We start from the raw sequence: 27,817 nt of genomic DNA, 5'->3' as shown, positions 1-27,817 counted from the left end.
AGTCCAGAAAATCAAATAATCCTATTTAAAAGTGGGGTGCAGAGCTTACCAACGGATTCTCAAATGTGGAATATCAAATGGCTGAGAAGCACCTAAAGAAATGTTCAAAATCCATAGTCATCAGGGAAATGCAAATGCAAAACAAAACTGAAATTCTATCTCACACCTGTCAGAATGGCTAAGATCTAAAACTCAGGTGACAACAGATTCTGGGGAGGATGTGGGAAAAAAGGACTACTCCTCCATTGTTGGTGGGTTTGCAAACTGGTACAACCACTCTCAAAATCAGTCTGGCTGTTCCTCAGAAAATTGGACATAGTCCTACCTGAGAACCCAGCTATACCACTCCTGGCTATATACCCAAAAGATGCTACAACATATGACATGCTTGACTCCATTCATATAACCCTTCTTTATAATAGCCGGAAGCTGCACACAACCCAGATGTCCTTCGACAGAGGAATGGTTACAGAAAATGTGGTGCATTTACACAACGGAGTACTACTCAGCTATTTAAAAAAACTTCATTAAATTCTTAGCCAAATGGATGGAACTAGAAAATATCATTGTGAATGAGGTAGCCCAATCACAAAATAACACAGTGAGGGTATTGACTCACTGATAAAGTGTATATTAGCCCAATAGCTCAGAATACACAAGATACAGGTCCATATGAAGCTGAAGAAGGAAGACCAAAGTGTGGATGCTTCATTCTTTCTTTGAAGGGGGAACAAAATACTCAAGGGAGGAAGTACGGAGATAAAGTGTAGAGCAGAGACTGAAAAAGAGGCCATCCAGTGACTGCCCCACTTGGAGATCCATCCTATATACAGTCACCAAACCCAGACACTATTGAGGATGTCAACATGTCCTTGCTGACTGGAGCCTGATATAGCTTTCTCCTGAGAGGCTGTGCCAGAGCCTGTACAATGCAAGAAGGCAGCCATTGGATTGAGCAAGGGCTCCCTAATGGAGGAATTAGAAAAAGGAGTGAAGGAGTTGAAGGAGTTTGCAACCTTATAGGAAGAACTATGATATCAACAAATCAGACCCCCCCAGAGCTCCAAGAGATTAAACTACCCACCAAAGAGTACATGTGGAGGGACCCATGGCTCCAGCCACATATGAAGCAGAGAATGTCCTTGTTGGGCATCAATGGGAGGAGAGACCTGTAGTCCTGTGATGACTCAATGCCCTGGTATAGGGGAATGCCAGGGCAAGGAGGCGGGAGTGGGTGTGTGGATAGGAGAGCAACATCATTGAAGCAGGTTGAGGGGGTATGGAATAGATGGTTTGTGGAGGGGAAACTGTTAATGTGGATAACATTTGAAATATACATAAAGAAAATATCCAATAGAAAATAGAAAAATTCTAATACAATACACATAAATTCAACTCAAGAACATGTATAGATGTAAATTTGGAACTTCACACATGTGAGTGTATAGAAAGATGCACCATGCATACCAGAAACCCACTAACTCTGTAAAACTTCAAGAGTGATTATGTGCTTCTTCATTGCACAATGATTTTTGTTGGCTATAAAATTATGCCCTAGAAGTAAAATATCCAAAAAGGCAAAATGCCTTCATAGTGAAACTACTAGAATTTGGTTTCTTGTCCAATAATATTAACATCTGCTGAACATCAATTCCAAACTTTAATATGCCATTTTTCTTTTTTTACTACAGATTTTTATTAACACTATCAATTATTGGCCTGTCAATTCACCTTCAACACCTGGGCATTAATGTTATTCTGTTGCAGTTTCTTATTAGTGCAGTGTCCATACTAATCAGTGTTGTTGGACATTTTGTACTTAATCACATGGGCCGTAGAATAACTCATCTGGCTTTCATGTCCCTGAGGGGATTATTCATTCTGACTGCTGTATTTGTACCTCAAGGTAAGAAAAGAGTACAGGGTAAGCAAAAACAATTATGTTCTCCCATTTCCTCAGGATTTATCATCCCTTACCTACAATAGATTAGAGAACTAATTTAACAGTTTCTGATGACCATGCTGGAATTTTAGGGCACATGCTCCATTAAGTAGCTGGATAAAAAAGTCAAAATTCAGTAAAGAATGTTTATTACAGTTAAAACTGTCTACAACTGATGTGATTTATTCCCACTATATATTATTTATTTTTGGCCATTATATTTTTTATTCTAACCATATACATTTTAGGGGTTATAATTCTCCCCTAGATTGTACACAAATTTCAGAACAACTGTATGTGCTATGCCAGTTTGGTTGCTAAACAAAAAAATAATTTTTAGTTGTGTTGGAATATAGGAGATGTGTAGAAAAGAACAAATAGCTTGAAAATTAAAAATCTCAAGACTGAGTTTATTTAATTAAGTACATACATGTAATAAGTTGGGAGCCAACTTGTAGTAAAAAGCAGCTATCATCTTTGCAGCCATCTCAAGCCATATACTCTGACAAGAGACTTGTTTTCAAAAGCCTATAACAGCTGAGCACACTCTGATAAATATATTCTTTATCCCACATATCTTGTTTTGCTGTTTAGTGCCCCCAGCTACAAGGTGCACGTGGTATCCATGCCTGCAAGGCACACAGTGCAGGAGCTATCCATGCTATACATGCTTGTAAGGCACATGCGGTATCCATGTGGCAATGCATATAAATACCCCAGACTTCCCTTCAATGAACGAGAAAATAAACGAGACTTGAGACTTGATCAGAACCTCTGTTTTGTCTCCATTCTTCGAGTCTCTTCCCCTTCATTCCCACTCTCTCTCTTGCTAGACCCTGACATGTGAACCAGAGCAGCAGCTTGGGGGGGGGGGAACAGTGGCCCTCAAGCTAGGCAGTGTGGGCCTCAACAATAAGTAGTGATACCCATGTGGTCAACTAGCTTTGCTAAAATGCAGGGTTGCTATATATTTTTTAAATTCCAAGATGATGGGTTTTATAATCATTCAGCCCTCAGTTTCTCTCTTTCTTTGTCTTACTGTTCTTTTTCTGCGAAGAGAGACCATGAATAATGGAAAGTCTCATAAAAGAAAACACTTAAATGGAGATTTGCTTAATTTTTCAGTGATTTAGTTCACTAACATCATAACAAGGAGCATGGGCACAGGAAAGCAGAGACCTGGTAAAGGAGCTATTATCTAAAACCTGATTCATAGACAAGAGAGAGACTGGCCTGGGATAAGCATTTGACACCTCAAATTCTAATCTATGATATAATTCCTCCAATAAACCCACTCTCTTCCAATAGTGGCACTTGCCCTGGTGACTAAGTATTTAAAACTATGGGTCTTTGAGAGGCTGTACTTATTCAAACTACCATTACCAATCTCTGGACCCCATAGGTATTCAGTCTCACTTCAAAAGTCCCCACAGTCTATTGCTGTCTCAACACTGTTGAAAACTCCAAAGTTTAAGTCTCTTCTGAGTCTCACAGCAATCTCCTAACGCTAATCTTTTGTAAATTAAAAAAAAGCAGATCACATCTGACATACAATGGCACAGAATATTCATTCCAAAAGGGAATACTATTCCAAAAGGGAAGAAATAGAGCACAATGAGGAGCTTCTGTCCCAAAGCAAATGAAAACCTGCAGGGCAAACTCCAAACTCTGCATTTCTATTTCTATTTCTATCCCTTGCTTGCTGTAACATATTTCTATGGCTTGGGTTGGTTCCAGTCCTACTCTGCCATTTTCTTTAGCAAGTATGATTCTGGTATCTTCAACATCTTGAGGTCACAAATGAAATCTAGAGTTCATTGTCACAGCTTCAGACAATGGCCTCTTTTGCTCTCCATCAGGAAACCATCTGACACATACTTGGAATCAGATGATTTCCTCAGTCATGGAGGTATATTTCACCACCCCATTTTTACAACCTTCAGTTTTAGTCCAGATCCAATTGGATAAAACTATCAAGTTTTACTGTTTGATGGGGATGGAACTTAACCCTCTTATTCAATTATATTAGCACCAGCTTTCTTTTGGTGATGGTCTCTTTTACATCTTAAGGTTTTCTTTAGTTAATTTTAAAAGTTGGAAGCATAGCTAGTTTAGTTCTTAACTGGAGGTTATCACTCCATTTATCCCACTAAGCGTTAGATTGTTCTTTAATTTTTTTTCTCCTTAAGAACTTGGCTTACCTCTATTATAGTTACTGGCACTCATTTTCTCCTCAAACTATACATTGTGCATTGTTTCCATTTCTCTGTTTTCTCCTTTGCATGTAGATCTATACAATAGTGACCACTAATAACCACGTGACACAATCAGTATTAGGCTGTCTTGTAATCTTCTCTGTCAGACTAAATTAATCCCAAATTATTTAGTCTGAAGTATACTTTTTTTCAGGACAGGGGCAGAATGCAGCAACATTCTTTGCTTCCAAATCACAAGAATGGTCTTTAGCCAGTTACTAGAATTTTTCCCCTCTGAAAACTGTTGATCTGGGCGTCTAATTTTGTGAAGAAATATCATGACCAACCAAGGCAACACTTATGAGAGGAAAGCATTTAATTACAGCCTTGCTTGAAGTTGCAGAGGTTTAGTTCAATATCATCATGGTAGTAACCATAGTGGCAAAAAGCATGAAAGGAAGTAGCTTAGTATGAAGAGGTAGGTGAGAGCTTCATCCTAATCCAAGGCTGAGAGATACTGGGTCTGGCATGGGCTTCTGACACCTCAAGTCTCACCCCAGTGACACACCTCCTCCACCAAAGCCACACCCTATGATCCTTTTAATCATTTCAATAAGTTCTACTCCTTGGTACTAAGCATTCCAGCATATGAGTTTATGGAGGGCATTCTTATACAAACAACCACACCACTCAGAATATTCCAGTGCTTGAAGTTTTCATGAACTTTTAAAATGAAGTTGGAAAATAGTTCTAAGAAACTTTCTTTGAAAGATATTCAGAGCTGAACGTTCTAGAAGAAATCCTTATTCTTTACTCCTGAGGAATATGCCACCTCAGCAGTAGAGGCCTCCAGGTTTATAGAGCACTCTTGTTTTATTCCATATTTACTATGGATTTTAATGGCCTATGATTCTTTAAGAATTTAGACTTTTTCCTGATTTTCCCAATGACAGTCTCATACTCTGCATGAATGTCCATTGAGCCACTAAAGAAGAAATATGAAAATGAATTCTCCCTGGACCTACCACTCTCTGAAACATGAAGGAATGAACACAATTGTTCAAAAGCCTTGATTATCCACAAACCAGTATGAATAAATTGTTCGCTTTCTTCAACATACTAGCCATTGTAGGATTTCTCTTCTCTGTGCTGGTTTTTCTCTCTTTATTTCATGCATGCACACACCTCTGATGATAATATTTTTGTTTAGGAATTGGGAACTACAAATTACAACAACTAACCACTGCCCTTGTTCTTCCTCTCTAGAAATGCAGCCCCTGCGTATTATTATGGCCACGTTGGCAGGAGCACATTCTTCTCTGTGTTCTGCTGTTACTTGTCTTCATACAAATGAGCTACTCCCGACCACATTAAGGTACAAGTTTTAAGTCAGTCACAGAATAGACTTCTCTGTTCATTCTGTATAACTAAAGAAAGAATAATAAAGACTGGGTAGTCTTCTAAACAACTAGTTGTAAAAAGAATGTTCATGACTTTAGTATCCTGGAATTTTACTTTGTTTTGTGACAGTTATGTCTACTAAAGCACTACTATTTAGCATCTCATGCAAAAATATGGAACAACTAAAAGGTGTGTTTTATAAGCAATAGCATACTCTATATTCTTTACATTTATTATATTTATTTAAGGCAATTTCATAGAGGTATGGAATATATTTTTACCATATTCATTTTCATTTTTCTCTTTGATCATGTCATTATTTCTACTTAATTCATTCTTCTTTATAATGAATTCTCTCATACTAATTTTTTAAGGTTGTGTAGGTGAAGATACAGTCCTTTAACCTGACATAATTAGTTGCTTTATAACATTATCACAGGGATGTTGTTTCTGTTGATTCAACTCTGCCAGTCCCTGATCCACACTTCTGCTGGTCCACTTCTACTGCTCAGTAAACCTTTTTATTTTAATTTCACATTTATACTCAAACTCTTATCCATCCTGAGATGGATTCTGTTGAGGCCTAAGCTGGCCCACGTTGGGTGGCCAAAAAATGTTGAAAACCGCACTAGTCCCTTGTTTGGGCACCAAAAATGTTGGGGCCTAGGCTGCCCCACTTTGGGTGGCCTAAAATGTCGTGGCCCAAGCAAAATGTTGTGGCCTGGCTGCCCCGAGTTTGACGACCACTGTATCCTGGCCCAAGCTGCCGCTCCGGTCCACGGGTCGGGGTTCAGCAAGAGAGAGAGGACGGTCGCGAGGAATGGAGACCAGACAGAGAGTTTGTTTCAATCCCGTTTATTCTTCAGTCTCTCTTCCTGGTCTAAGTCCCAAGTCTTGAGTTCCTAGTTCCTAGTGCCTCCAAGTTCCAAGTTACTTCTTCCAAGTTCTCTCCCAAGTGGCTGCTTCTCTGTCTCTTCTCTGCTGTGTCTGATTCTCTCTAGAGCCAAGTGTCTTCTACCTAATGTCAAGTAATCTGTTACTTTCTCTGTCTGCCTCTATCCTTTTACATGTCTCACTTCTAAGCCACGCCTTTTGGTCATGCCTTTAAGCTATGCCCTTAGGTCTTGTCTCTAAATCTGATCTCTAAGTCACACCTTTAAGTCACACACCTTTAATCTCACACACCTTTAATCTCACACACCCAAGGAAAGTCCTGGGTATCTAAAGCAAGATGTTATCAGAGTGTGCTCAGCTGTTGTAGGCTATTGTAATAAAAGTCACATGTCAGGGTATATGGCTCAAGATTGCTGCAAAGCTGATAGCCGCTTTCTGCTAAAGTCCGCCCCCAACAGGATTCTACCTCTTTTCATATCTCCTTCCAAATTTTAGAGCATATACCCATAACTCACATGTGTATACACACATATAAAGCTAAAATACAGTATTTATGTATAAGTTATACAGTATCATTATTTCTGTTTCATTGGGTTAAATAAGGAAGTATCTTTATAGTCTGCATATGACCAAAAATATTACAAAATCAAAAAAATTCTGAAATGAAAGAGTAAGTTACTAAGATCTTTAATTTCAATTGCACTGGTTCTGACAAGTAACAGGTTCTAAGATTTTTAAAAGGGTCTGTATGATACTAAATCACAAGTTTTAAGTGTGTATTTTTATCAGATTTTTTTGTGCATTGGATTCTTGTTCCAAGGGCGACAGGTACAGGAGTCATTGGAATGTTTGGTAATAGTGGATTATTCCTGGCCCCCCTGCTTATGATGCTAGCGACATACTCTACCAACTTGCCCTGGATCTTCTATGGAGGCTTCTCCATCCTCAATGGGCTTACTGTGTTTCTCCTTCCTGAAACTAAGGATCAGCCTCTTCCTGAGTCCATCCTTGATGCAGAAAATGAGTGAGTATAACCTCTCAGTGTTCTTTATTTATGTTTTTATTGAATATTTTATTTACATTTCAGATGCCATCTCCTTTCCCTATTACCCCTTCCTAGAAAACCACTATCCCATGCCCACTTCTTTTTTTTTTTTTTTGCTTTTATACATTTTTAAAATGTAAATCAAACGCTTTGTAAGTTTGGTAATGCTCAATATCAATATTCCCATACAATCAGATGTGTAACCCAGTACCCAACCTAAATATATCAACTATCTTTAACTGGCAGAGATGAGTAAACATCTGCCTCCATGTCTCCCCCCTCTCATCACCTAGCTCCTCATCTTCTCCTCCTCCTCTCCTTCCTCTTCCTCTTCCTCTCCTCACTCCTCCCACTTTAGCTCCTCTTATATATCACCCTTCCTGTTAAAATAAAACTTTTTTTTCAAAATACAATTAGACCATAACTATACCAACTTGTGTCATTAAGGTGCAAGATAGACCTAATAACCAGTCCATCATTTTGTTGACTAAACAGAACCTCTATCATTTCTCCTAACTAAAAGACTTAGTTCTAAACCTGGCTTTTTTCTTGGCTTAGAATGCATGTCAGCTGAAAACCATCCTCTCAAATCTTTTCTCTCAAAGTAAATAGCCAGGATTGGCTATGACACTATAAGTCTTCAACCCTGTCAGAAATCCAGAATGACTGAGTTAACTGAAATTATGGGAAGCACAAAGCATAACTTTTAAAACTTAGGCCATTTATAGAGTCCACTGAACACCTGGACAGTCCCTATACTAAAAAAACATTGGAGCATCCGATCTTCAGCCTTCTGGCCCAGGATCATCTGACAAACATAGTGATGCAGAATTATTAAGGGCTTATTACTCTGTCTTGGCAGATGTAATCAGTAGACTATTCAACAAATGTGTCATTTTGTGGACAGTAATTTATTTGTAGATAAAAAGAGGCAATTCATGCCTAGTGGCTGTCTCTCCACAACTGGAGTAACTCCAAAGATGCTCTATTTCTTCTTATAGTCCAAGACAGGAAGCTGTCAGAAAAAGACAGGTCTCTAATCAAAATGAACATTAATACAGAAATGTTTATAACGTCAATTCTGTGGACTTCTGAAGTTTTGAAAACCATCTATGTAAGGTAATCTGGACTGTTGTCTGTGAACTCCTCTCAGCTATTTCTAAATAAAATGTAGAAAACACCCTAACAATAAACCCAAAGCCATGAATTTGCTATAGGCATTTAACTCACAGGCTAACCATCTCAAATCTGTTAAAAAATTTAAAGAACAACTGGGTCTAGGCCTTGTACTCCTAAATGTGTTATATAGACACAATGCCTATGAGAGTCACATTATTAATCTCACTTTCATATCAATAAGAAGCTCGTACCAGTGAAACCTTAAATTTGAAATCAAAGTAAATTTTTGTACCATTTAAGAAATTATAACTTCATCTTAATAAGTTATATATATTTCTACCAAAAGTTATGGTGATGCAATAAATCCTAGCTAATCTTCCCTGTTTCAACAAAACCACTACTTTCCCTAGAAAGACAGCCAAATATTAACCACCTCAGTCCCCAAGTCCAGGGAAGAGGGGCACAGATTCTTCCTTAACTTCTTCAAGCTGATTATGGGTGTTAGGATATTAGAAGAGGGGCAGGGGGAAGAGTAAATTGATTATCCTCTGATACTGTGTCTTCACTGCATCTAGCTGGAATTCCAGGACATCAGAGGTTTGAGCAGGTCTGATCAGTTTGCTTGATAAGTAGATACACCAAGACTGTGTATTCTGCAATATACAATTCTCAAAACAAATTTTAATATCAATATAATTTTTTGCTTGAATTCTGAAATCTAGTCTTCTGGTGACCAGCCTCTGTCACATCTAATCCATATAATTCTGGGAGTTTCTGTGAGGGTGTGATCCCACCATCCTCCCATTCCCACTTCCCTGCTCTTGAAATTCCCCAACACCAGGGAATCCAAACTTTCAGGCACCAAGGCTGTTCACTCACTTTCACTGATGCCTGGCAAGGCCACCCTCAACTACCTATACAGGTCGTGCCATGAGTCCATCCCTTTGTGTTCTCAGTCTGTAGATTTTAGAATGGCTACTCCAGCTTGTTTCTTAGGACCATTTGCTTGAAAATTGTTTTCCAGCATTTTACTCTAAGGTAAAATCTGTCTTTGTCACTGAGGTGGGTTTTCTGTATGCAGCAAAATGCTGGGTCCTGTTTATGTATCCAGTCAATTAGCCTATGTCCTTTAATTGAGGAATTGTGTCCATTGATGTTAAGATATATTAAGGAACAGTGATTGTTGCTTTTTGTTATTTTTGTTATTAGAGTTGGAATTATGTTTGTGTGGCTATCTTCTTTTGGATTTGTTGAAAGAGGATTACTTTCTTGCTCTTTCTAGGGTATAATTTCCCTCCTTGTATTGGAGCTTTCCTGCTATTATCCTTTATAATGCTAGGTTTGTGGAAAGGTATTGTGTAAATTTGGTTTTGTCATGGAATATCTTGGTTTCTCCATCTATGGTAATTGAGAGTTTTGCTGGGTATAGTAGCCTGGGCTGGCATTTGTGTTCTCTTAGGGTCTTTATGACATTTGTCCCACATCTTCTAGATTTTATAGTATCTGGTGGCAAGTGTGGTGTAATTCTGATAGGTCTACCTTTATATGTTACTTGGCCATTTTCCCTTGCTTCATTTAATATTCTTTCTTTCTTTTGTGCACTTGCTGTTTTGATTATTATGTGACGGGAGGTATTTCTTTTCTGGTTTTGTCTATTTGGCACTCTATAGGCTTCTTGTATGTTTATTGTTCTTTAGATTAGGGAAGTTTTCTTCTATAATTTTGTCGAATATATTTATTGGCCCTTTAAGCTGGTAATCTTCACTCTCATCTATACCTATTATCCTTAGGTTTGGTCTCCTCATTGTGTCCTGGATTTCCTGAATATTTTGTTTTAAGGACATTTTGCATTTTGCGTTTTCTTTGATAGTTGTGTCAATATTTTCTATGATATCTTCTGCACCTGAGATTCTCTCTTCTAGCTCTTGTATTCTGTTGGTGATGCTTGTCTCTATGACTCCTGATTTTTCCTAGGTTTTCTATCTCCATGGTTGTCTCCCTTCCTAATTTCTTTATTATTTCTACTTTCATTTTTATGTCCTGGATGGTTTTATTCAATTCCTTCACCTGTTTGATTGTGTTCTCCTGTAATTCTTTAAGGGATTTTTGTGTTTTGTCTTTAAGGGCTTCTACCTGCTTACCTGTGTCTTCTTCAAATTCTTTGAGAGTGCTATTTATGTCCTTCTTAAAGTCCTCTATCATTATTAGAAGTGATTTTAAATCTGAATCTTGCTTTCCTAGTACTATGGGGAATTCAGGACTTTCTTGTGTGGGAGAACTAGGTTCTAATGATGCCAAGTACCCTGGGTTGGTGATGCTTATGTTCTTGCACTTGCCTTTCGCCATCTGGGTCTCATTATTGCTACCTGCCCTATCTCTGACTGGAGCCTTTCTTTCCTATTATCTTGGTTTTATCATTACTGTGTGGGGTGCGTATTACTACTAGGTTAGAGCTGGGGCAGAAGATCTGCTCAGTGCCTAGGTGCAGACAGGAATAAATCAGTGCTCCAGGTCAGGAGTGACTTCCTGGGTCCTGTGGGTCCCAGTTACTCCATGTTTGAGGTGGGCATTGCTGTCTGCTTACCTAAGATACTGCCTGGGTTAGAGCTCCTGAGAGCTTAAGCTGTACCACTAATTTATTTGTTTTATTGGTATTCTGTCTGCTGTAACATATATATCAATATATAGACATATCTGTCTATCTATCTATCATCTTTTTATTTATTTACATAATCTATCTATAATCTATTGATATATCTTATGATATACCACAAGCATATAAGCATGCACAAATATAAATATCACTTCATCCATCAGACCCAGCTACCTTGCAGCTCAGTGAATGCTGATGAACTGTATGAAACCAACAGTCTATATGTTTGAGTATGCAATGTTTATGGAATGATTTCAGATAAATAACATAGGAGACTAAAGGACCTGCCATAGATGATTGTGCATCTAAGTAATGCATGTTTATATTCTCTGTGACATTTTAATCATCTTGGTTTCTTCTGTTTTTACTTTCTTTTTCTTTAAACTTTTATATAAATCTTTTAATTTTTTTACTCACCAGATTTAATCACAATCCCAGTCCACCCTCTGACTGTTCCACAGCCCATACTTTCTCTCCCTGTTCTCACTAGGATGTTCCCCACCCTCATCCCCACCCGATAGTCCTCCTCAGTTCCTGGGGTCCCTTTAGGGTTAGATGGATCTCTGACTGAACCCAGTCCTGGCAGTCCTTGCTGTATATGTGTTGGGGGCCTCATATCAGCTGGTGCATGCTGCCTGTTTTGTGGTCTAGTGTCTGAGAGGTCTTGGGGGTCCAGGTTAATTGAGACTGCTGGTCTTTCTACAGGGTTGCCTTCCTTCTCAGCTTCTTCCAGCTTTTCCGTAATTCAACCACAGGGGTCAGCAACTTGTTTCCATTGGTTGGGTATGAATATCTACATCTGACTCAGCTGCTTCTTGGGTCTTTTGGAGGACAGTCATGATAAGTTCCATTTTGTGAGCACTTCATAGCCTCAATCACACTTTCAGGCCTTGGGGCCACACCTTGAGCTGGATCCCACTTTGGGTTTGTTGTTGGACCTCCTTTTCTGCAGGCACTTCTCCATTTTGATCCCTGCAGTTCTTTCAGACAGGAACTATTATGGGTCAGAGTTTTGACTGTAGGATGGAAATCCCATCTCTCAGTTGATGCCCTGCCTTTCTACTGGAGGTGGGCACTACAAGCTCTCACTTTCTACTGCAGGGCATTTTGTCTAAGGTTTCTCCCTTTTAGTATTGAAAGTGTCTCACCTCCCATGTCTCTGGTAAATTCTGGAGGGTCCCTCTACCTCCTACCTCCTGAGGTTGCCTGTTTCCATTCTTTCTGCAGCTCCTCAGGGCTTCAGTCTTTTTCCCTGACCCTATAACTAAAAATGTTGCCCTCTTCCTCTCCCTGTACCCTTTCCTACTCAAGTCCCTCCCTCCCTCCCTTCCTCCCTCCCTCCCTTCCTCCCTCCCTCCCTCCCTCCCTCCCTCCCTCCATTCCTCCTTCCCTCTCTTGCTTTCTCTCCCATTTTGTGATTGCTTTCATCTCCCTCCCAAGTTGGATTGAGGTGTCCTCACTTGGGCCCTTTGGCTGGCAAATGCTTTTGAGTTCTGTGGACTGTATCCTGGGTACTCTTTATTTTTTGGCTAATAGTCACTTACTAGTGAGTACATACCATGCATGTCCTTATGGGTCTGAGTTGCCTCACTCAGGATGATATTTTCTAGTTCTATCAATTTGCCTGTGAAACTCAGTATGCCCTTATTTTTAATAGCTGAGTAGTATTCCATAGTTTAAATGAAAAACATTTTCTGTATCCATTCTTCTGTTGTGAGATATCTGGGTTGTTACCAGATTCTGGCTATTATAAACAAGGCCAATATGAACATAGTAGAGCATATGCCCCTGTGGCATGGTGGAGCATCTCTTGGATATGTGCCCAAGACTGGTATAGCTGGATCTTCAGGGAGATCTATTTCCAATTTTCTGAGGAACCTCCAGATTGATTTCCAGAATGGTTGTACCAGTTTCCAATCCCATCAGCAATAGAGCAGTGTTCCTCTTCCCCCACATCCTCACCAACATGTGGTGTCACGTGAGGTTTTGGTCTTAGCCACTCTGATTGGTGTAAGGTGGAATCTCAGGGTCATTTTGATTTGCATTTCCCTGATCACTAAGGAGTTTGACCATTCTTTAATTGCAAGCAAGTATTAAGGTCAGTTCTAGGTTGAAAAATTAGCAATACAATAGATGCAAATAGTCAAGGAACAAGCAAGACAATAAACACAAATAGTCAAAGAACAAGCAAGGCAATAAACAAAGTTCTGTAATCACTTGTGATCACTATTTCTAAAGTCTTATAGGGATGATCAAAATATCTTAGCCTACTTCTCTGTCCTAGCACAAAGTCAGTTTTCTGCCTGAAGTTACTTCTTTGTTCTAGTCTAATGTCAGATTCCTACCTGAAGCCCGGTTTCTTGTCCTTTGCAAATGTCAGATTCCTGCCAAAGAGCCCCAAAATCTCTCCAAATCTCTGCCTTTTTAATTTTGTAAACAAGACTGAGCCTTTCTTAGGTACTGCTGACAAGAATGCCTTTCTTACCTATAGTGGGATATACATTATCAAAAGCAACATATTTATGTCTTAAGTTGGTAAGGCTCTATGCAGAATCTTACCTGTCCTTGGCTTGCCAGCCTGTTAAATTAATAACTCTGTCTGGGGGTCCATTTTCAGTTTTAAATCATGTACTTTGGATGTCAACATATTGATGTCATAAGACAAGCTTTAACATGATGCACAGAAATAAAAGTATTCTAAGGACAAAAAGGGCTAGTTTGATCAAGCTATATATGCCATTCTTGAAGCTAGACCAAAATGAAAATACTAACCTTGAGCCATGGATAATTTCATCACCAGTATCTGCTGCATCAAAGCTCAGCAGAGCAGCAATTTTTAAATTCATAATCTTACTATGCAAAGTTAAAACATTCAGAGAAATGTTAGAATTATGCCAAATACCCTGCAAGTATCTTTAAATATTTTCCTAATTATAATGACTATCATTGTAAATTTTAGAAGTAACGCAACTCCATTAGTGTTTGGAATGACACTTGAGATGGCTTTTTTTTTTTTAATTTTGGAAATTTTTTCCCTTTTTTTTCCATTTTTATTAGATATTTTATTTACACTTCAGATGCCATCCCCTTTCCCCATTCCCCCCATTAGAAACCCTTATCCTATGCCCCCCTTTCCTTTTTGCATTTATACATTTTTTAAAAATGTTAACCATAGGCTTTATAAGTTTGATATTGTTCAATCAGAGGTGTAACCCACTACCCAACCTAGATATATCAACTATATTTGACTGTTGGAGATACATGAACATCTGCCTCCCTGTCTCCCTCCTCTTTTTCTCTTTCATCACCTAGCTTATCCTCTCCTTCTCCTCCTCTTCTTACTCCTTCTCTTCCTCTCAGTACTTCTCCCACCTTAGCTCCTCCTACATATCACCTTTCCTGTTAAAATGAAACTTTTCTCTCAAAATACAATTAGAGCATAATTATGCTTATTTGTACCAGTGAGGTACAAGATAGTCCTAATACCCAGTCCATCATTTTGTTGACTAACGAGCACCTCTGTCATCTATCCTAACTAAAACATTTAGTTCTGAACCTGGCTTTAGGATGAATGTCAGCTGACGACCATCCACTCAAATCTTTTCTCTCAGGGTAAATAGCCAGGATTGGCTATGAGGCTATAAGTTTTCAACCCCATCAGAAATCCAAAATGACTGAGTTAACTATAATTGTGGGAAGCACAAAGCATAGCTTCTAAAACTTAGCCAATTTATAGAGACCTCTGAACACATGGACACTCCCTCTACTTCAAAAGGTTGGAGCATCTGTTCTTCTGTCTTCTGGCCCAGGATCATCTGACAGACCTTAGTGCTGCAGAATTATTAAGGGCTGATTACTCTGTCTAGGCAGATATACTCAGTTGACTATTCTGCAAGTGTGTCCTTTTCTGGACAGTTATTTGTCTGTAGAAGGAAAGAGGCAATTCTTGTCTAGTGGCTGTCTCACCACAACTGGAGTAACTCCAAAGATGCTTAATTTCTTCTTAGAATTCAATATAGGAAGCTGTCAGGAGCAGACAGGTCTCTAATCAAAATAAACATTAATACAGACATGTTTGTCACATCAATTCTGTGGATTTCTGATGTTTTGAAAACCAACTATCCATGTAAGGTATTCTGGACTGTTGTCTGTTAACTCCACTCAGCTATCTCTAAATAAAACATAGGAAACACCCTAACAATAAACTTCAAGCCATGAATTTGCTATAGTCCCTTAACTCACAGGCTGTCCATCTCAAATCAGATAAAAAAGTTAAAGAAGGACTGGGTCTAAGCCTTGTATTTCTAAATGTGTTATACTGGTACAATGCCTATGAGAGTAACAATATTCATCTCACTCTTATATCACTAAGAAGCTCATGCCAATGAAAACCTTAAAATTTGTAAACAAAGTAAATTGGTGCCATTTAAGAATTTATATCTTCATCTTGATAATAATTGTACAGATTTCTAGTAATAGGTTATGGCTATGCAATAAATCCTAGCTAATCCTCTCTATTCCCACAAAACCACTACTTTTCCCTAGAAAGACAGCCCTACATTTACCACCTTAGTCCCCAAGCCCAGGGAATAGGGGCGCTGACTCTTCATTATCTTCTTCAAGCTGATTATGGGCATTGAGATATTAGAAGAGGAGTGGGGGGAAGGGCAAATTGACAAGCCTCTGATGCTGTATCTTCACTTCCTCCAGATGGAATTCCCAGACCTCAGAGGTTTGAGCAGGTCTGCCCAGCTTACTTGTTGAGTAGATACACCAAGGCTGATCATTCTGCAATATACAATTCTCAAAACAAATTTTAGTATCAAGATAGTTTTTTTTTTAAGAGGGCTGACATTTTATTAAGTATGTTGGTTCTAACCACTTTTTTCCCCTCTTTTATTGGATATAATATTTACATTTCAAATTTTATCCCCTTACCACATTCCCCCCACCACCCAGGAACCCCTTATCCCATCCCCCCTCCTCCTGCTTCTATGAGGGTGTTTACCGACCTACCCCCCAATCTCCCTCTCCACCCTCAGATTCCCCCCCACACTCAGTGCTCAGCCTTCAAGGTACCAATGACCTCATCTCCCACCTATGCCCAACAAGGCCAACCTCTATTACATATACAGCTGGAGTCATGTGTCTCTCCATATGTGCTCCTAGACTGGTGGTTTAGACCCTGGGGGAGCTCTGGCTGGTTGGTATTGTTGCTCTCCTCATGGGGCCACCAACCCTTTAGGCTCCTTCAGTTTACTCTCTAACTTCTCCATTGGGAACCTTTGATCAGATAATTGATCTAGAAATTATCATCCTGATTGAGTTAACCCAACCACAAAAGAACACACATGGTATTTACTCACTGTTAAGTGGACGTTAGCCCAAAAGCTTGGAATAGTGAAAACTCAACCTGCAGACCACATGAAGCTCACGAAGAAGATGGAAGACCAAGAGGGGATGCCTCAGTTCTACTTAGAACGAGTAACAAAAATACTCAAGGGAGCAAATATAGAAACAAAACATGGGACAGAAACTGAAGGAAGGGCCATCAGGAGACCGTTCCACCTGGGTATTAATACCATGTACACTCACCTAAGCTAGACACTGATATGGATGGCTGGAAGCACATGCTGTCAAAAATATGATATAGCTGTCTACTTAGAGGTCTGCCAAAGACTAACACATTCAGAGGACAATGCTCACAGGTAACCACTGATATGATCAAGGGTTTCCCAATGGAGAACTTAGAGAGAAGACTGAAAGAGCAGAAAAGGTTTGTGACCCCAGGAGGAAAGCAACAATACCAAAAAACCAGAGCCCCCTAGGGTCTAAACCACCAGCCTGGAAGCACATAGGGAGGGACCCATGACTCCAGCAGTATATGTAGGGAAGGATGGCCTTGTTGGGCATAGGTGGGAGAGGAGTTTCTTGGTCCCATAACAAACGAACACAGAGTGTGGCGGGGGATGTGAAGGTGGGGAGGGGGTAGTGGGGGTAGGTGCGGGCACTGCCTCATAGAAGCATGAGGAAGGGGGATGGGATAGGAGGTTTCTGGGTGGTGGGAGGAAGTGGGGTAAGGGGATAAAATCTGAAAGGTAAATATAATACCCAATTTAAAAAAGAGAGATGAAAAAAGGGAAAAAAGGAGAAAAAAGAAAAAAATAAAAATGGGAGATTTAATAACACAAAGGGAAGGATTTAGAAATTTAGGAGGCAGTTTATGTTAATGGAAACAGTATCATAGAAACTGGAAATCATGCCCTCATAGAAACACAAGGATGGGGAATGGGATAAGGGGTTTTTGGGTGGTGGGGGGAATGGGATAAGGGGATAAAATTTGAAATGTAAATATTATAACCAATTTTAAAAAGGGAAAAAAAGAAAAGTTGTTAGAACCAACATCTTTTAAAAAATGTCAACCCTCTAGGAAAAAAAAATTCTTTTTCTTGATACTAAAACTTGTTCTGAGAGTTGTATATTGCAGAATACACAGCCTTGGTGTATCTACTCATCAAGCATACTGAGCAGACCTACCCAAACCTCTGATGTCCTGGAATTCCATCTGGATGCAGTGAAGACACAGAGTCAGAGGCTTATCAATTTACTCTTCTCCTCCCCCTTCTAATATCTCAACACCCTTAATCAGCTTGAAGAAGTTAAAGAAGAGTCAGCACCCCTATTCCCAGGCTTGGGGACTAAGGTGGTTAATATTGGTCTGTCTTTCTAGGGAAAAGTAGTGGTTTTGTTGGAACGGGGGGGGGGGGGGCTAGCTAGGACTTATTGCATAGCCATAACCTATTGGTAGAAATCTGTATAATTAATATCAAGATAAAGCTATAATTTCTTCAACGGTACAAAATTTACTTTGATTTCAAAGTTATGGGTTTCATTGGTACGAGCTTCTTATTGATATAAAAGTGAGATGAATATTGATACTCTCATAGGCATTGTGCCCGTATAAAACATTTAGGAATACAAGGCTTAGACCCAGTCCTTCTTTAACTTTTTTAACTGATTTGGGATGGTTAGCCTAAGAGTTAAGGGACTATAGCATATTCATGGCTTTGAGTTTAATGTTAGGGTGTTTTCCATATTTTATTTAGAAATAGCTGAGAGGAGTTAACAGACAACAGTCCAGGTTACCTTACATGGATAGTTGGTTTTCAAAACGTTAGAAATCAATAGAATTGACGTTACAAATATTTATATATTAATGTTCCTTTTGATTAGAGACCTGTCTGCTCCTGACAGCTTCCTGTTGTGGATTCTAAGAAGAAATTTAGCATCCTTGGAGTTACTCCAGTTGTGGGGAGACAGCCACTAGGCAAGAATCGCCTCTTTTTATCTAAACCTATCCAACCTTTTACCCTGAGGTAGTGTCTGTCTTTTCCACAAAGGTGCGTTTCCTGAATGCAGCAAAATGTTGGGTCCTGTTTACGTATCCAGTCTGATAGTCTATGTCTTTTTATTGGAGAATTGAGTCCATTGATATTAAGAGATATTAAGGAAAAATGAGTGTTGTTTCCTGTTATTTTTGTTATTGGCAGTGAAGATATGTTTGTGTTGCTACCTTCTTTTACAGTTTTTGGAAGATTACTTTCTTGCTTTTTCTAGGTTGTAGTTTCCCTCCTTGTGTTGGAGTTTTCCACCAATTATCCTTTGAAGTGCTGGGTTTGTGTTGAGATACTGTGTAAATTTGGATTTGTCATGGAATATTTTGGTTTCTCCATCAATAATGATTGCCGGTTTTGCTGGGTATAGTAGTCTGGGCTGGCATTTGTGTTCTCTTAGGGTCTGTAAGATATTGGTCCAGGATCTTCTGGCTTTTATGGTCTCTGGTGAGAAGTCTGGTGTAATTCTTATAGGTCTGCCTTTATATGTTACTTTGCCTTTTTCCCTTACTGCTTTTAGTATTTTTTCTTTGTTTTGTACATTTGATGTTTTGACTATTATATGGTGGGAAGTATTTCTTTTCTGGTATAAACTATTTGGAATTCTGTAGGCTTCTTGTATATTTATGGACATCTTTCTTTAGGTTTGGGAAGTTTTCCTCTATAATTTTGATGAGGATATTTACTGGTCCTTTAAGTTGGGAGTCTTCCCCCTCATCTACACCTATTATCCTTAAGTTTGGCCTTCTCATTGTGTCTTGGATTTCTTGTATATTTTGGGTTGGTAGCTTTTTGTATTTTGCATTTTCTTTGACAGTTGTGTCAATGTTTTCCATGGTATCTTCTGCACATGAGATTCTCTCTTCCATCTCTTGTATTCTGTTGGTGATACTTGTGTCTATGACTCCTGATCTTTTTTTTTAGGTTTTCTATCTCCAGGGTGGTCTCCCTTTGTGATTTCTTTATTGTTTCTACTTCCATTTTTAGATCCTGCATGGTTTTGTTTAACTCCTTCTCCCGTTTGGTTGCATTTTCTTGCAATTCCTTAAGGGATTTTTGTGTTTCCTTTTTAAGGGTTTCTATCTGTCTATCAGTGTTCTCCTTAAGTTCTTTGAGAGTGTTATTTATGTCTTTCTTAAAGTCCTCTATCATCATCATGAGAAGTGATTTTAATTCTGAATCCTGCTTTTCTGGTGTGATGGGGTGTTCAGGGCTTGCTATGATGGGGGAGCTGAGTTCTGATGATGCCATGTAACTTTGGTTTCTGTTCCTCACGTTCTTGTGCTTGCCTTTCACCATCTGGTTAACTCTAGTGCTGCCTGTACTTGCTGTCTCTGACTGAAGCCTGCCTTTCCAGTTATCTCGCTTGTGTCTGATCTCCTAGGGGTCCAGATGTCTCTGTGATCTTTTCCAGCTGCACCGATTACAGTGGTACCTCTAGGATGCCTCAGGATATGGTGTCTCCAAGGTAGCAGTCCAGCTAGGTGTCTGCTGTTCTGGGTGCAGTGTCTCCTCTAGGATATCTCCGGATATGTTGTCTGACGCTCTGAGTTCAGTTGAGCTCTGTGGCTCTGGGTTGAGTGTACCTTCGAGAATGTCTCAGCGGAATCTGGGGTCCACACAACAGCAGACCAGGCAGAGGTCTGGTCTAGGCCTCAGATCTGGGAGAGGGGCGGAAGGGGAGTGCTAGTCCACAGGCGCGGGGAGGGGAGTATCTGCTGGAATCTGAGTGCTCACAGCACCCAGCTATGGGCTCAGGGCAGTTTGGGTCTTCCTACCTAATGCTGGCTGTGGGATCTGTGGAGCCTCCAGAATGTCCTGGGTGGGATCCAGAGTCTACACAACAGCAGACCAGGCAGAGGTCTGGTCCAGGCCTCAGATCTGGGTCCTTACTCTTAAACTCTGAGTCTCCTTTCAATAATTTGAATAGGATAAAGAGCATCAATCTATTGTTCCAAATGCCTATTTAAATACTCTTGTATACTCAACACATTAGTAACATTTTTTTGCTAAATAATTAACAAAAGTAGCTGTCTTAACTTCTTGTGTCAAAGCATTTGTAGAAGCAGTGGTGTTAGCAATTAATGTAATTAAAGATGTTATACCACCAATAATCAATCCCCCTACCCTCTTGCTTCTGCTTAAAGTCTAACGCACTTGCAAGCTTTTTGCAGAAGACCAAGTTTCTGTAATACTCAGAGCAATAAGACAAAAGCTGATTGATAGACACCTGTAACCGACATGCCAGGTTTTAACACACTAACACAACAGAAAGTGTACAATCTGTGTAGTGTATAATAAATATTGTAGAAGAAACAAAAGTAATTTTAACTTGACAATTAAATGACCCGGAACACGTGTACTAACACTTGTTTGAAATCCAGATCCTGTCCCAACTTTATCTCTTGCTAACTTAACATCATAGAGAACTTCAGCTAACGTCCAAATATGTCTCAAAATGTCTAGACACAGTCTTCCAAATGAAGACTGTTATTTTCGATATTGGATTGATTTCTAGACCAGTACATGATTGAGTCCGAATAATTAGTCACATTTAAGAAAAATACAAGAGTCATTATAATTTCTATTTTTGATTCTCTGATCCACAAGGTCTAAAAACTTAGGGCAAGGCAGCTTTTGCCACCTGGGATATAGGAAAGTAAACGTGGGTCAGGAAGATATGTTCAATACAGCTTCCCAGTCTCCATTGTCATGGCACCCAGCAAGCTCACAAGTCAGCATCATCGTTTGTCCTAGCATCAGCATGTCTCACCAATCTCTCTGTCAGCCACCATGCTCATTCAGCATCCTGCAGAAAAAACATGAACATGCCCTCTTTCCCATATTAAATACCTGATCAGGATCTTTCCATATGCCAGTAAGTGGATCCTTTCTTTTCACCTAGGCATAAGTATGGCTAGTTGTAGGGTGCCATAGACACTCAGCAGAAAATTCCTTGGCATCCATTTTTTTAAATTTATTTTTTTCATTTTTTATTTTATTGGATATTTTGTTTATTTATATTTCAGATGTTATCCCCTTTCCCTATTCCTTTCCTCAAAACCCCCCGTGGTGTCCTCCCTCCTGCTGTTTCTATAAGGGTGTGCCCCCACCAATCCACCCAGTACCCACATTTCTGCCCTCAAATTTTCTCACTCTGGGGCATCTAGCCTTCACAGGACCAAGGACCTCCTCTCCCACCAAGGCCTGACAGAGACCTCCTCCTCTACATATATAGCTGAAGCCATGGGTCCCTCCATGCATGTTTCAAGCTGGTGGCTTAGTCCCTGGTAGCTCTGGTTAGTTGCTATTGTCACTCTCCTCATGGGGCAGAAACACCCTTCAGCTCCTCAGTCTTCTCTGTACCTCCTCCAATGGGGGCACCATAATCAGTTCAATGGTTAGCTGTGAGCATTTGCCTCTGTATATGTCAGATTCTGGCAGAGCCTCTAAGGAGACTGGTATATCAGGCTCCAGTCAGCATGCACTTCCTAGCATTCACTACAGTGTCTGCGAGTGGTGACTGCACAGGCAATGGATGCCCAGGTAGGGCAGTCTCCAGACAGCCCCTCTTTCAATCTCTGCTCCATACTTATTTGTATTTGTTAATTGTATTTATAATAATAAATACAATTTATTATTGTATTTGCTCCTGTGAGTATTTGTTACTCCTAAGAAGAACCAAAGCACCCATACTTTGGTCTTCCTTATTCTTGAGCTTCATGTCCTCTGTGAGTGGTATCTTGGGTATTCTGAGTTTTTGTGCTAATATTCACTTATCAGTGGGTGCATACTATGTGTGGTATTTTATGATTGGGTTACCTCACTCAGAATGATATTTTCTAGATCCATACTTTTGCCTAAGAATTTCATGAATTCATTGTTTTTAATAGCTTAGTAATATTCCATTGTGTAAATGTAGCATATTTTCTGTATCCATTCCTTTGTTGAAGGATATCTGGGTTCTTTCCATCTTCTGGCTATTATAAATAAGGCTGCTGCAAACATAGTAAAGCATGTGTTTTTGTTATGTGTTGGAGCATCTTTTGTGTATATTCCCATGAGTGGCATAACTGAGTCTTCAGGTAATACTATGTCCATTTTTTTTCTCTCTGAGAAACTGTTGGACTGATTTCCAGAGTGGTTGTACCAGCTTGCAATCCTACCAACAATGGAGGAGTGCTCCTCTTTCTCCACATCCTCACCAGCATCTGCTATCTCTGGAGATTTTGATCTTAGTCATTCTGACTGGTGTGAGGTGGAATCTCAGGGTTGTTTTGATTTGTATTTCACTAATGATTAAGGATTTTGAACATTACTTTAGGTACATTTCAATCATTTAAGTTTCCTCAGTTGAGAATTCTTTGATTAACTCTGTACCACATTTTTAAATAGTGTTATTTGATTCTTTGAATTCTGCCTTCTTGAGTTCTTTGTATATGTTGGGTATTAGCCATCTATCAGATTGTCCTATTGACAGTGTCTTTTGCCTTACAGAAGCTTTGCAATTTTGTGAGGTCCCATTTGTCAATTCTTGATCTTAGAGCATAAGACATTGATGTTCTGTTCAGAAACTTTTCCCTTGTGCTCATGTGTTCAAGTCTCTTCCCCACCTTTTTGTCTATTAGTTTCAGGGTATCTTGTTTTATGTCCTTGGTCTACTTGGACTTAAGTTTTGTACAAGTAGATAAGAATGGATTGATTTGCATTTCTCTACATGCTTACTTCCAGATCAACCAGCACCATTTGTTGAAAATTCTGTCTTTTTTCCACTGAATGGTTTTAGCTTCTTTGTCAAAGATAAAGTGACCATAGGTATGTGAGTTTATTTCTGAGTCTTCATATGGGATGTGGGGTTTGTGAAGATTTTTTTTCCCTGTCTGTAGTTTGCCGATTTGTTCTATTGACTATGTCATTTGCCTTCCAAAACTTTCCAATTTTATGAGGTCCCATTTATTAATTCTTGATCTTAGAAACTGAGCCATTAGAGTTCTGTTTAGGAAATCCTTCCCCCTGCCCCCGTCATGCCAATGAATTCAAGGCTCTTTCCCATTTTCTCTTTGCTTAAACTCAGTGTATCTGGGTTTATGTTGCATTCCTTGATCCACTTCGACTTGAGATTTGTACAAGGTGTGCAAGGTGACAAATATGTATCTATTTTTAATTTTCTACATACATACTGCCAGTTAGGGCAGCACTATGTATTTAAGACACTTTCTTTTTTTCATTGTTTACTTTTGGCTTCTTTGGTTTAATTTTGATATGTGTGCCATTATGTTGTTACTTGGCCCTTTTCCCTCACAGCTTTTAATATTCTTGCTTCTGTACATTTAGTGTTTTGATTATAATGTGATGAAAGGATTTTTTTCTGGTCACATTTATTTGGTGTTCTATATGCTTCTTGTACATTTATGGTCACCCTTTTCTTTAATATTGGGAAGTTTGCTTCTATGATTCTGTTGAAAGTATTTTTAGTTTCTTTGAGCTCGGAATCTTTGTTATCCTCTATTCATATTATTCTCAGATTTGGTCTATTCATTTTGTCTTGGATTTCTTGGATATTTTAGGTTAGGGTTGTTTTTTCACCAAACCCTGATTGCCATTCATTTATCAATAATTTTAAAATTGTGTCAAATAAAGTTACACTTGAATTCTTTGGTTTTTATTATTCCAGTTTCATTTTACTCCAGCTATCTTCATAAGATTTTTTTTTAATCTTTTTATTTAATAAGGCAATTATAACATTTCTCCCCTCCCCCTTCCTACTCAGTTCTCCTTGCTTGCCTCTAAATTCAGGGGTACTTTCTCCTTGTTACACAGACACACACACACACACACACACACACACACACACACACAAATGCTCTGAGCAGACTGTATAATGCTACTTATATGCGTGTTTTCAGGATTGACTATTTGGTATTGGACAACTAATTTTGTGCTCTTCCCTGGGGAAGATAATCTCTCCCAATTTAAGCATTCCTTACTGGCTTGTATAGGGTTGAAGCCTTGTGAAATTTTTCTCCATCAAGTTTGGCACATCTCTTGGTGTGATCATTCTTCACCTCATGTTTGGGCAGTCATTATGACTTCAGGGATGAGATTTTAGTTAGATTCTATGGATGTTGTTTCTGACATTACTAGGAGACATAGTCTCACAGCAGACTCCCTGATCCTCTGGGTCTCATAATCTCCCCATCTTGTCTACAGTGTTCCCTGAACCTTATGTTTGGGAGTATATTGTAGATGTATGCATAAAGAGTGGGCTCCACAACTCTGCATTTTGATTGTTTGTTTTTGTCTGTTGCAAAGAGAAGTTTCCTTGATGATGGGTGAACACTACCAGTATCTGTAGGTATATCTTAGTCATGGTTTCTATTCCTGCAGAAAACATTATTACTGAGATGCAAGTTGTGGAGGAAAGGGTTTATTCAGCTTACACTTCCACATTGCTGTTCATCACCAAAGGAAGTCAGGACAGGAACTCACACAGGTTAGGAACACAGAGACAGGAGCTGGTGCAGAGGCCATGGAGAGATGCTGCTTACTGACGTGCTTTTCCTGTCTTGCTCAGCTTGCCTTCTTATAGCACTTAAGATGACCAGCCTGGAGCACTGATCAGATCTTGGGTGGCAGCTCTGCCCCCAATCTCCAAGAATCCAGAGAAAAGGGGGATCCAAGGTGCTCTAACTCAGGCAGTATCTTAGGTAAGCAGACAGCAAGGCCTGCCCCAAACAGGGAGTAACTCGGACCCACAAGGACCCAGGAAGTCACTCCCAGCCTGGAACACTGGTTCCTTCCAGTCTGGGCCAGAGCACTGAGCAGATCTTGGGTGGCTGCTCTGCCCCCAATCTCTGAGAACCCAGAGGAAGCGGGGATCCCAGGTACTCTAACTTGGACAATATCCTGTTTGAGCTTGAGCACTGAGCAGATTTTGGGCCCCAGCGCTTACCCCAGTAGTTACACCCACCCCACAAAGTTCTGATACAACCAAGATAATAGGAAAGAAAGGCTCCAGTCAAGGACAGGGCAGGTAGCACTAAGGATATACAAATGGCAAAAGCCAAGCTCAAGAACATAAGCATCAGTAACCCAGGGTACTTGGCATCATTAGAACCTAGTTCTCCCACACAAGAAAGTCCTGAATTCCCCATAGTACTAGGAAAGCAAGATTCAGATTTAAAAATCACTTCTAATGATGATAGAGGACTTTAAGAAGGACATAAATAACACTCTCAAAGAATTTGAAGAAGACACAGGTAAGCAGGTAGAAGCCCTTAAAGACAAAACACAAAAATCCCTTAAAGAATTACAGGAGAACACAATCAAACAGGTGAAGGAATTGAATAAAACCATCCAGGACATAAAAATGAAAGCAGAAATAATAAAGAAATAAGGAAGGGAGACAACCATGGAGATAGAAAACCTAGGAAAAATCAGGAGTCATAGAGACAAGCATCACCAACAGAATACAAGAGCTAGAAGAGAGAATCTCAGGTGCAGAAGATATCATAGAAAATATTGACACAACTGTCAAAGAAAACGCAAAATGCAAAATGTCCTTAAAACAAAATATTCAGGAAATCCAGGACACAATGAGGAGACCAAACCTAAGGATAATAGGTATAGATGAGAGTGAAGATTCCCAACTTAAAGGGCCAATAAATATATTCGACAAAATTATAGAAGAAAACTTCCCTAATCTAAAGAACAATAAACATACAAGAAGCCTATAGAGTGCCAAATAGACAAGACCAGAAAAGAAATACCTCCCGTCACATAATAATCAAAACAGCAAGTGCACAAAAGAAAGAAAGAATATTAAATGCAGTAAGGGAGAAAGACCAAGTAACATATAAAGGCAGACCTATCAGAATTACACCAGACTTCTCACCAGATACTATAAAAGGTAGAAGATGCTGGACAGATGTCATACAGACCTTAAGAGACCTTAATGCCAGCCCAGGCTACTATACCCAGCAAAACTCTCAATTACCATAGATGGAGAAACCAAGATATTCCATGACAAAACCAAATTTACACAATATCTTTCCACAAAGTCAACATTACAAAGGATAGTAGCAGGAAAGCTCCAATACAAGGAGGGAAATTATACCCTAGAAAGAACAAGAAAGTAACCCTCTTCCAACAAATTCAAAATAAGATAGCCACACAAAGATAACTTCACCTCTAATAACAAAAATAACAGGAAGCAACAATCACTGTTCCTTAATATATCTTAACATCAATGGACACAATTCCACAATTAAAAGACATAGGCTAATTGACTGGATACATAAACGGGACCCAGCATTTTGCTGCATCCAGGAAACTCACCTCAGTTCAAAGACAGACTCTATCTTAGAGTAAAAGTCTGGAAAACAATTTTTCAAGCAAATGGTCCTAAGAAACAAGCTGGAGTAGCCATTCTAAAATCTCCAGACCGAGAACACAAAAGGAGGGACTCATGGCTCTACCTGTATAGGTAGTTCAGGGTGGACTTGCCAGGCATCAGTGAATTGGACAGCCTGAGTATCTGAAAGTTTGGATTCCCTAGTGTTGGGGAATTCCAAGAGCAGGGAGGTGGAAATGAGAGGATGGTGGGAACACACCCCCATAGTAATTGGAGGAGGAAAGATGGGGTAAGGGATTAGGCATCAGTGGAAGTAGAGGGCCTTGGTGCCTGAAAGTGTGGATTCCCAAATGTTGAGGAATTTGAGAGCAGGAAGGCGAAAATGGGAGGATGGTGGGAGCACACCTTCATAGAAATTCCCTGAATTATATGGATTAGACATGATAGAGGCAGCCAGCCAGAAGACTAGATTCCAGAATTCAAACAAACAATTATCTTGATACTAAAATTTGTTTTGAGAATTGTATATTGCAGAATACATAGCCTTGGTGTATCTACTCATCAGGCAAGCTGAGCACACCTACTCGAATTTCTGATGTCCTGCAATTCCAGCTGGATGCAGTGAAGACACAGTGTCAGAGGCTTATCAATTTATTCTTCCCCCAACCCCTTTTCTAATATCTCAATACCCATAATCAGCTTGAAGAAGTTAATGAAGAGTCGGCGCCCCTATTCCCTGGGCTTGGGGACTGAGGTGGTTAATATTGGGCTGTCTTTCTAGGGAAAAGTAGTGATTTTGGTGGATCAATGAGGATTAGCTA

General features: G+C 39.5%; 1 protein-coding gene across 4 annotated transcripts in view; it reads left to right on the top strand.

Annotated features, from left to right (window-relative positions):
* The window catches only part of LOC117718660 (solute carrier family 22 member 27-like), a 66,720-nt gene that overhangs the window by 28,577 nt on the left and 10,326 nt on the right, over positions 1-27,817 (top strand). For 2 of the 4 annotated variants that reach the window (XM_076916556.1, XM_034516501.2), the window contains 3 exons: positions 1,692-1,906; positions 5,404-5,512; positions 7,253-7,456. In XM_076916556.1, the coding sequence (XP_076772671.1) occupies positions 1,692-1,906; positions 5,404-5,512; positions 7,253-7,456 (528 nt within the window). Of the gene's footprint in view, positions 1-1,691; positions 1,907-5,403; positions 5,513-7,252; positions 7,457-8,478; positions 8,549-27,817 lie in introns of those variants that run through there. The other 2 variants (XM_076916547.1, XM_034516507.2) reach the window with 2 other exon arrangements.

The sequence above is a fragment of the Arvicanthis niloticus genome, chromosome 1 (genome assembly GCF_011762505.2).
Source record: "Arvicanthis niloticus isolate mArvNil1 chromosome 1, mArvNil1.pat.X, whole genome shotgun sequence".
Classification (NCBI taxonomy): domain Eukaryota; kingdom Metazoa; phylum Chordata; class Mammalia; order Rodentia; family Muridae; genus Arvicanthis; species Arvicanthis niloticus.
This window is presented reverse-complemented; position numbering and strand designations above follow the sequence as displayed.